Here is a 10,602-nt window from a genome sequence, read left to right on the forward strand (position 1 = left end):
CGTATCTCTACTCTCGTCCGAGACTTGATCCGAGACTGCTTTCAGCAATGTTTAAGGGACCCTCAATTACCCTTTCTACCTACATTGGGTCCACAAAGGATGTTGAACTTATCTAATGCACCCTCAATTAATAAACAAATTGATTTGTGAAGGCATAAACAACTCTCGGATGCACTCTCGGACGAGAGTCTTTACTGGAGTTTGGCGCCCTAACCTCCGAAAATCCGAGAGTCGAATGAGTGTCCATTCCGAGTGTCGGAGCTACTCTCGGATAGGTCTCGGACTCATCCGCCAGGGTATTCGCGATGAAAGTAATCAAAATCATTTATACTTTTCCCATTATCCATTTCTAGGATAATGAAAAATTAATTTAGTTTCATTCTTCACCACAAAAAGAATTGGGATTTTCTTTTTTTCATTTTTCATTGATATAATAATGAAAATGAATATTTTATTATTATTGAATAGAAAATTATTTGTTTCTTTTTTTATTTCCATTTCTCATTAACTTCGCAATGGAAAATATACTTGGCGTTATTATTCATTACAAAAAAAATCATAATTTAATTAACTTTCCTTCACCATTGATAGGGTAATGAAATATTAATAATAGAAATTTTTTTTTTGCCGATCTCTGTATAGCACCCAAAATATTAGTTTATAGATTTGTCTGTGAGTGTGTGCTAGATTTTGCTGGTACAACTCTATTTACTCTGAAATTAGCCCGGAGACAATTATTATAAATACAGACACTACATACACCCTGAAAAATGATTTATTAGAATCAAATAAAAAAGTTGATTTAAATAGTACCAAATAAAGTTTTTTTCCAATTGAATAAAAAATTTTATGTCGCGCCGTGCAATAAGTCGAGTTAATCGCACGCTGCGCTTCGCGTAGCCTGCTCAAAACTCGACTTCTGCACGACTTGACATAAAATATTATAGAGCACTCGGTAATAAATTTCGTTTTCAACGGATGTATGTACAGACCTCGCCTTCGGCTCGGCCTGTAAACTACACATTCGGTGAAAACGAAATTTGTGCCCTTGTACTCTACTGTACTATTATTTGAAATTCTGTTCATATTACATAATCTTTTTTATACTATTAATAAATCTTTATTTGATCCAAATAAATTCTTTATTTATACTAAATACACAGTTTTCTGGTATCAAGAAAATTTCTTTATTTGAATAAAATAATTTTTTTCCTTGAACAAAATAGCATGTTTATTTGATGCTAATAATCTATTATCGCTTTGAGATGGTAATAAAGTCGACAAAGATTGAACAGAAGAGATGCAATAAATATTAGCGGCTGTATGTACATCACGCAAGACATGTACAGGCAGGGGGGAGAGGAGAAATTTCGGATTCATGTTTTCAATATCAGGGAGACGATGGTGAAAGAAAGTCGTATATCCTGGAGTGAAAAATCTAATGAAAAATTGGATCAGAATCATTCTAGAGCTCAAATTGTCCAGATGTTACGTTTCCTGGATTAGGTTTATGCGAACTTTCTCCATATAGCCCACGAATATTCTTAGAATACACTTGCGAAATTCTTTCACAAAGTACATGAAAATGTGGTTTTCTTAAAAGAGAGAAAACTATTTACTTGAAGCAAATAAATTGCTTGTTAAATATAATGAAATCCTTTTTTTTGAAACAAACAAACAAGTTTATTTACTTATAACAAAAATATTCTTGAAATCAGTAAAAAATTTCAAATTGAGATTTTTGTTTGATTCAAGAGAATCATTTCTCTGAGTGTATATGCGTGATTCTCTGTAAATTGTCATTTTTTGCACGTGTTTCTTTCAAAATTCAACCCTGTCCCCAGAGTCTTTTATTTTTATTTCGTATCATATAAGGGTACCCAAATACGGCCCTTGCACCATTGTACAGAGCAGTATCCCACCTTAGGAGCTCTTAGTAGCTACTAGCCTTACCTTCGAATGGCGTCAGTACATCACTCGTTCGAAGCAGTTATTTATCAGTACATCTCCTATTTACATTCTCAGTAGAGTCTCCTGTTATTCAGTATATTGTTCAGAAAATCTCCAGTATTAAATTCAGAACAGTTTGAATTAATTTCAGTGACAATTAACAGAGGGTAACAAGTGACGCTAAGGTGGTTCGATTCCACCGAATAAATCAGTATATTTTTTATACTGGCGACAATATGAGAGTGATCTTTCCATCTAACCCCTACTTCCCCCACCACCGACGCGCGCATGCGCGGTGGGACGGTGGTGTATCCCTCCGCGTACGGCGTGTTCAAAATACATGAAAAATAATTTCCTGTTTTGTTTTTTTCGTTTTTGATGAAAAAACAATGAATTGATAACAAAATTATGAGGAAATACGTGAAAATTAATACTTAATAAATTAATAATAGTAATTGACTTGTCTAATTCTCCAACAGTTGACCAAAAGTTTCAAAAATTCCAGAAAAGTCCACATTGATGTACAATATTTGAGAACTATAAATAAAAAATCATTAAATCTTCGAAAAATCTTCTCAAATATTCCTAATTTCTCTAAAAATTGTAAATCGACGTGAAAATTATCTATACCTACATTTAAATAAAATTATTTCTGGTGATTCATTATGAAATGATTGAATAATAAGTTTATTACATGCTACACACCGACAGAAACCACGCAAAGCTGCGTTTTCGAATTTTTTTGAAAATGACAATAATGACTATCAGACACAAGGCTCGAAAATTGGAATGGAAGAACAAAGGGGATAGAAAAAACTATAAACTAGGTGAAAAATAATTTGTACATTTCGTTTCAACGTTTCATATCAAATAACAGAAAGATCAAATTCATTTTCAATGATCCTCCAAAAAACAAATTTTATATTTATACGTCGATTTTATCACACTTTTTTCGTATTTTACATTAACTTGAAATAACAATAATTTATATGCTTTTTAGAAAATTACAATAACTTCACTTGTACTTATATAAATTACAATTCATTAAATCTTATCCATAGTACTTAATTATCAAAATATACAAACATTACTCCAGTAGGGAACCGACAAAATAAGCTCTATAGGTTCGAATGAATTACAGAAGAAAGTCAAACTAAAATCTAATCTACAAGCTGTACACGAATAGGTTTAAGGTATTCCATTTGAAATTTCTTTTGCCTGGTGCTCGAGAAAGCTGAAAGAATTTGAAAAAATCAAACATTAATAAACTGTTAAAAACAACAATATGAGGAAAAGTAAGAGCATGATTGAAAAAATGAAAACTTAACTTAAGACAGGATTTCTTCCATTCCATTTCCGACGCAGTCGTTCGAGTCGTATGGCTGAAATCAATTTTTGACAAAATTAGCTGATTAGAAAAATTCTGTTTATTGTCGATTTATCAAGACTAGGAATAAAATGGAAACCACAACTTAACTTTTTAATGATTCTACTTCGTTCGTTCTCAAGATCAGCCAATTTCGTGCTAACGGTTGGAGTGCCAGATAGTCACTTGGAGAACTCAGTGATCTGTAGAACAGAAATTAAATATAAATAGTGGTGGTGAAACAATTGAATAGAAAATTTATCGTTACCTTAATGGAGTATATCTGCCAAGCTCCACGATTACCTCCACGACGATCAACTACCAACAGTCGAGCTAGGGCATCTGTCGACAAGCATCGAAACAGACGAGCAACACCTCTGCTTCGACTACTCAGGGGATGACAATTGCTGTTGTCAACCGAGTGTGGATTGAACATGTAATATACACGTCGTAATGATTCCGAGATCACTGGAGAGATGAGGAATGCAACGGTTTTGGAGTCAGCTATATACAAAAATCCTGTATGCTCCAAGGATGATGCATGTAGATCTCCCATCGAGTTGATCGCTACTGTGATGTCCTTCACAGCAGTTCCCGATGAAAACAGCCCATAAGTTTCCGACCGAGGCTCGATTGTAACCGAATGACCACAAGCGATGATCGACGTGAGAAGATCCTCTGGAGACAAGTGGGTATATCCTGGGTCCTTGTGAGATACACTATCAGCGTAATATTTGTCACCATCTACCAACACTCTGTCAAGAAGATCTCGAGTGACCTTCCCATCGGAGAGGAGCAATGCAACGATGCTGCAGATGGAATTGGCAGTGCATTGGCAATTTGCTCTTTCTGGTGGGAAGCGCTTATCTCCCTGATGGAACCTCGCCGATTCATGGAGGAGAACGCGATCGATTTTAGTGGAAATCTCGATCACTTTGTCCTTCCTCATCCAGAATGAACGGTGATCTTGTATCTGGAAACGTTAGGGGAATAGTTATGATTAATATTTCGTTTACGAGAAGCTCAAGAGAAACTGAAACCAATGCCAACTGTACCAATGTTGATTCAGGTTCTGTAATTGGCTGTTCTAAATGTTGAGATTCTCCACACGATGGCATCGGTGAAGTACAAGACAACTCAGACGAAACAATTTCCTCCATCATCCTGCGTCTGATGTGCGGCATATCGTTTGCTGTGAACAAGAAGCTGGCATGCCTCGTCAGATATTCAGCATACACGCAAACGAATACTCCACAGTCATTATCATTGTTTTGATGAGGAATATCCTGTGGAAATGAAAGAAAGAAAATAATTGATCACACGTTAACGAAGTTGGCATATAACAAAACATACATTGACTTGTTCAGTGGTCCATCTCGCAGAATCCAATGATTGACCTTTTCTGTGCCGATGCTCATTGTCGAGATAGGAGAGAATTGTGTCCATAACTTGCGTGTGCTGTTAATTTGAGAACGAAAAAGGTAACTAGAGCGGAATCAACATTGCCATATTTCGATTATGACGCAGAACTTCATCAGATTTTGATTAAAATAGTTAACAGATTCTTGGATACTCACGTTTGTGGAAGTCTGAGCGAGACTGTCATACAATTGAATGGACTTCTCTTTGACATAGACCACACACAGACACCAATGATTACCCGAATGGATTGGTATGAGTAACATTTTTTTGGAAAATATGTCAACCTGGAACAAGAATGGAAAGGTGTAGGTGAAGAAACATCAGATCTAAAGCTAATTTTTTCTTTCTCGTAAAATTTTGTCGGAATTACCTTTTTCGTCCATCGAGAAACATTATCGTATGAACGAAGAAGATTCTGATAGAAGAACGTGTTGAGAACATGAACAGCACCTTCGCTTCTTTTTGCCAGAAGACTCAAGTACTTGTTTATGACCTGAAAGGAAAATCAGAAAATATCGAATGAAAATAATCGAACATAATACTTTCCTATTCTTTTCATACTCACAACATCGTTCAACCATGATCCCGGCAATAATCTCTTCAAGTCTGTTACTCGTACCACTTCACCATCGTTCGAAATGACCGTCTCGTCACTACGTTGTAACCATGTCTATAGATTGAGAAACGCATAAGAATATGAAAAATTAATATTCGGAAACCATGAAACTTGGATTTTTCACATTTATAATACTGACTTCAACAAGAGAAAGACTGGGAGGAACGTCAGTCGATGAAGATAACTGACTTTCAGGAGATGAAGATGATGGAGTTTCGGTGGATGAAGGTGGTGGAGTTTCAGCCGATGAAGATGGTGGAGTATCAGGCAATGAGAACTGTGGAGTCTCAAGCAAAAAGCACGATTGAGTCTCTGGTGAAGGATAGAGTACAGTCTGGGAGGACGAATCAGGTTGTGTAGGAAGAGATGTCACTGGTCCCTGATCGTTTACATCCAGCTAAAACAGTATTATAATAATTCAATAAAAATTCACTTCACAATAATCATCATGGGAATTATGACGACATAGATTAAATATCAATGATTACGATGTAATCTCTCTAGAAGTACTACTCACAATGGTGGCCTCGACCTTGGCCATCTTCAATGGTGGTTCGAGGTCTGCGGAAGGCTCAATCAGTTCAGAATCCTCTGAATCTCCAATCTCCATTTGGGACTCGAACATGTCTAATAGAGATCGACGCACACTCGATGGTTTCGTGAACTCTGTTGGAGTTACAGTCGAGAAGCATGATTCTTGGGCTGAATCCTCTTCCTTAAACTGCAAAATCTCTACGTTTGTCAGATCGAAATCCTTCTCGTCATCCTCCTCATCGCAGATTATGTGGATCTGATAACTATCCTCTGAATCATCACTGACTTCCCTCCTGTAATCTTGAAGAATCCGTTTCTCCGTAAGCTCACAGCACTTTCTCCAGCCTGTAGCTGCTGATTCCAACGCTTCAGCCCAGATCTCATCAGTCTGAGCAAGGGAGAAGTCATTGTTGCGACCAACATGAGCATCATAGTATCGTTTGGCTTGCGACCAAATCATCTCAATGGGATTGTAGAAAGAGTGATATGGTGGCAAGCGCACGACTTCATGCTCAGTCTCTTCACGAACGAATTCATCCAGTTCAAATCGGATCGGTTCTTTATGAACTTGGCACAGAACGTACAATTCCTTCTTAGTTGCATCTGAATCATACGCTACTTTGTGATCATCAAGCCAGGCCTGCATTTCAGCTTTTCTCCAGCTGGATGTAGGCTGTTTTACAACCTAGAAAAGATATTTTAATTACTTGAAAATTGGGCAAAACTGAACTTCCATTGGGAACTTATTGATGGCCAATAAACAAATGTTAAATACTAGTAAATTTATAAATTCACGTACGCGGACTGAATGATAGGAGGCATTATCCATGACAATCACGGAGGGTTTGTCAAGATTGGGGAGCAGTTTTTCAGTGAACCACTTCTTGAACATAGGTCCGTTCATATCCCCGTGATAATCATCTGTTTTCTTGGGATTGGGTACCGTACGGACGAAAAGCGATGCATTAGGAACAAATCCATCCTTGCCGCCGGCGTGACAAACGATGTATCGATCTCCAGTAGAAGCCGATTTCATTGAACAACTACGGGGATCATCATCTTGCCATTCTTTCGTTTTTCCAGTACCTCGTCGGTAGGTCCAAGTTTCGTCCAGATAGATGATACACTTGCCCTCATCTATCAGCTGCTTCATCTTCTTCAAGAACGCAATCCTCTTCGCGCGAATATACGGTTTTTCTCGAAGAAATCGTGTACCATCTCTCAACTCATAGTCGAAACCCAAATCATGAAGAACTTTCTTCAAGGTAGTGATACAACCATTGAAAGCGACCTTGCGTTCTCTATACAAAATTGAGTTGATACGTATCGTAAAATGTAAATACCCAAGAATCATGATGATAAATTATTTACCTTATTGTGTTGAACAGGATTTGAGCTGTTAGATGCAATCCTACATACCGAAAGAAGAATTTTACATAACATTCAAATAACCACAAAAAAAGAGCTTAAGTACTTACGCTTCTCTGCAAATTCGTAAATGATAGATCGAATTTGCTCCGCGACGACTTCATCGACATTTCGGACAGTCTTGGGTTTTGGTCTGACCTTTCCTGGAGTCGAAAATTCAGCGCCAGAATCACCAATATGAACACATTCTGTCACTTTGCCCATCGAAATACCTAGAGCTGCTGCAGTTCTTTCTCTACAACACCACATGCAGATAGAAAAGCAAGTGCATACAGAAAAATTCCTCTTCCGGGTGTAAGCATTTGGAAATGAATATATGTGAATGAATGTGCAGTGGAGTAGTCGAACGAGAGGAGATAAAATTTCACTTTGGGTTTTCCTTCTCCAGAAATATTGGAAAATCGAGATAGGATTCCAAAGAACTGACAAGGATCGTTTTGTACCGGCGAATGAGATTTGTAAAGAAGCAATCCACCAATTCTTAGAAACTCTTATTCTCTTTCAGGATATTCACCGAAAGGTCTACCTCGTATTACTTTCAGAACCCCATTCCTATACCGATTTCGAAATGAATAAAAAAAAAACAATAGCATTCATGGAATTCCAGGATTAACAGAGCATTACATAAAATGAAGATTAACAAAATGCAATTACTTTGGTTAGCGGAAATGATGCAAAATTATCCTGCGTCTTATACCTGCAGCGGAAATATAAACAACTCGAGTTAAAATATAAAAAAAAAATCCATTTGGGTAATATTGAATAGCACCTGCTACACGTAGACCATGCGACAAGACAGCGTGACTATGAAAATATGAGGTAAAATAGAAATCAACCCCGGAAGAGGCCACAGAGAATAGAAGCAAACGATTATGCAATTAAAAAATAGCTTTCTTAGCCATTTAATGTTAACGAGCAAAGTTTTCCATCTTCCAAATACTTCTGTCTAAGTGTTCGGAATAAAATTGAGAAATAGAACAGAAAATAAATATCCCGATAAATAACCCATGTACCGAACATAACAGAAATGCAAACGATTAACCAAAACTGCATAGCTTTTTCAGCCATTTCGTGCAAATGAGTTAGTATTTACATTTTCCAAACACTTTTATCAGAGTATCCTGAAGAATATAGTGAGGTAAAATCAAAATGAACCCTGAAAGAAGCCATATCATAAACATAACAAAAAGGCAAACGATTGTGCAAGGAGTGAATAGCTTTTTCAACCATTTGTTTAATATGTGTATTGTTTTTACTCTTCCAAATGCTCAGGTGTAGATTCTCCGTTGTCTGTCACCCAGATGGTTCTGAAATTCTGAAAAATTTCATTGAAAGCATAATTCCTAAAAACTTCCTTTCTGAATTGTTTCTTTTTCTGAAGTTGTTGCTGTTGGATGCCAAGGTTATTCTAAACCCAACAGTCGATTTGACGAGATGAAACTCGCACGGAGGACTTTTATTTATACATTTCAGCTTGGAAATCTGGCGATATTTATTCGACAATTTTTTTATAAAATTCAGAAGTATATTATAATTACCTCACTCGGGATACGGCAATCAAAGGTCCATTATTGATTTTCTCCTTTACGAAGTATCCATGAAGGTAGTAAATCATCGCCTGAGTTTGGCCATGAAAAGAACACCCTCTCTTATCCACTGTGTCACCAGTCCAGGCCCGGCGCGTCTTCTTCGGAGTCCTCTCTGCTTTTCTCTTCCCCATTGTGCCCTTAATAAGTCATATTTTACACATAGGAGTCCCTCGGATTTTCAACCCAAAAAAAGTCACTCAAATTTCCTCAATTTCAAATTTTCCGTCTTTTAAATTTTCTCCATTCGAAATTTTTGCAAACTTGCAAAATTTCAAATTCCCCTCTTTGAAATTTTCTTCATTTCTAATTCTAGTACTTTCAATTTTTCTGAATTTCGAATTCTCTCAATCTCAAATTTTCTTAATTTCAAATACCCCTTTTTCGAATTTCCAAAATTTCCAATTTCCCCGATTTCAAATTTGGATTTCCAATTTCAAGTGCAATTTCCAGTCGCAATTTCCACAATCACAAATTTATACAGTTCCCAATCGCAGTTTTCGCAATTCCACATTTTTTCAATTTCCAAGTTTCCCCCTTCCAAATTTTCCTCCTTCTCAAATGTTCCCCATTTTTAATTTTCCCCATTTCAAATTTCCCCCATTTCAAATCTCTCAAATTTTCCTACTTCAGAAAACGTTAGTTTTCGAAAAAGACTTTTTGTCAGTACTTGTAGCGAAATCGCCTCTGAAATTAGATTTCGGAAAAGAAAATATAAACATAAAAACGTTATTTCTCGACGTTTCATCATATTCTACATCATTTGCAGTTAAAACTCAAAAATCGAAAAATTGAATCAGGGATCCATTTTGGGCCATTTAGCCCCACCCTTCCCTATTTTTTCAATTGTATTTTCCGATAATAATGATTTTTTTTTGAGTTTGCAAAAAATTTAAGCAAACACCGGCCGGTAAACACAAACCTAACCTAGAAATCCCGATAATTCCATAAAACATGTAGTAATATATCAGCTCTACTTACCACTTCTTCTAAATGTTCACAATGAAAAAGAGAAAATTATCGATGTCACTGGATCCCTGAAACACTTTTGCTAAGCCACAAAATTAATTTAAACAAATAATGACACAAGTCTTCACTGGAACACTTTTTAAACACGATATTTTTTTATGAAGAGCTGTAAAATAAAATGATTAAATGATGAATTAATGTGAAGAATGAATGAGCTAAAGGAATGAATGGATGAATAGATTAATGAGTGTAGATTTAATGATGAAAAAGGTTTTTTTTTAAGTCGATTTTTTCGCTGTGTGTTGCACGAAATTTTCGTCTTCAAAACCCAAGAAAATAGCACCGGCGGATTGAGGGTGTGCTCCCGCAGCATTGCGCATGCGCGCGTCGGTGGTGGGGGAAGTAGGGGTTAGATGGAAAGATCACTCTCATATTGTCGCCAGTATATAGCCTCAGTGCGTTCGTTTTTCACCGGCATTTCCACTACCCCTTTCCCAATCCACCCTAAATTTAGTTTTCCCTCCAAACACATGGTCCTTCGAGCCGGATTCGGGAATCAGTAGTGTGAAATTATTCAGTGCAGTGAAAAACCCACGCGGACATTCGGGGTTCACATCAGAAACCCAACGGACAGTTCCAGTCGTGTTTGTGCCAGTGTTTATATTCTCCGAACAATAGAAGTGTAAACAACAGTGTCCTCCAGTGCCTCAACGTGTTGTGAAGTCGAGAGT

The 10,602-nt window shown here is 36.9% G+C and overlaps 1 protein-coding gene and 1 long non-coding RNA gene across 2 annotated transcripts; both read right to left on the minus strand.

The window, feature by feature from the left end:
• Window positions 1–2,613: 2,613 nt before the first annotated feature.
• On the minus strand, window positions 2,614–7,520 carry LOC107047932. Its single transcript, XM_015270861.1, has 12 exons — window positions 7,367–7,520; window positions 7,260–7,299; window positions 6,688–7,189; window positions 5,872–6,573; window positions 5,494–5,751; window positions 5,304–5,408; window positions 5,109–5,231; window positions 4,894–5,022; window positions 4,670–4,774; window positions 4,372–4,602; window positions 3,585–4,289; window positions 2,614–3,519 (listed from the first exon to the last, which is right to left on the minus strand). The coding sequence occupies exons 1-12, from the start codon at window positions 7,518–7,520 to the stop codon at window positions 3,499–3,501; spliced, it is 3,075 nt and encodes a 1,024-aa protein (XP_015126347.1). The 3' UTR covers window positions 2,614–3,498.
• A 1,018-nt stretch (window positions 7,521–8,538) lies between these two features.
• LOC107047938 lies at window positions 8,539–10,289 on the minus strand. Its single transcript, XR_001461654.1, has 3 exons — window positions 9,884–10,289; window positions 8,855–9,042; window positions 8,539–8,631 (listed from the first exon to the last, which is right to left on the minus strand). It is a non-coding gene; the product is annotated as an uncharacterized LOC107047938 (long non-coding RNA).
• Between the last annotated feature and the right edge of the window lie 313 nt (window positions 10,290–10,602).

Source organism: Diachasma alloeum, unplaced genomic scaffold (genome assembly GCF_001412515.2).
Source record: "Diachasma alloeum isolate Michigan unplaced genomic scaffold, Dall2.0 Dall_scaffold_78909, whole genome shotgun sequence".
Classification (NCBI taxonomy): domain Eukaryota; kingdom Metazoa; phylum Arthropoda; class Insecta; order Hymenoptera; family Braconidae; genus Diachasma; species Diachasma alloeum.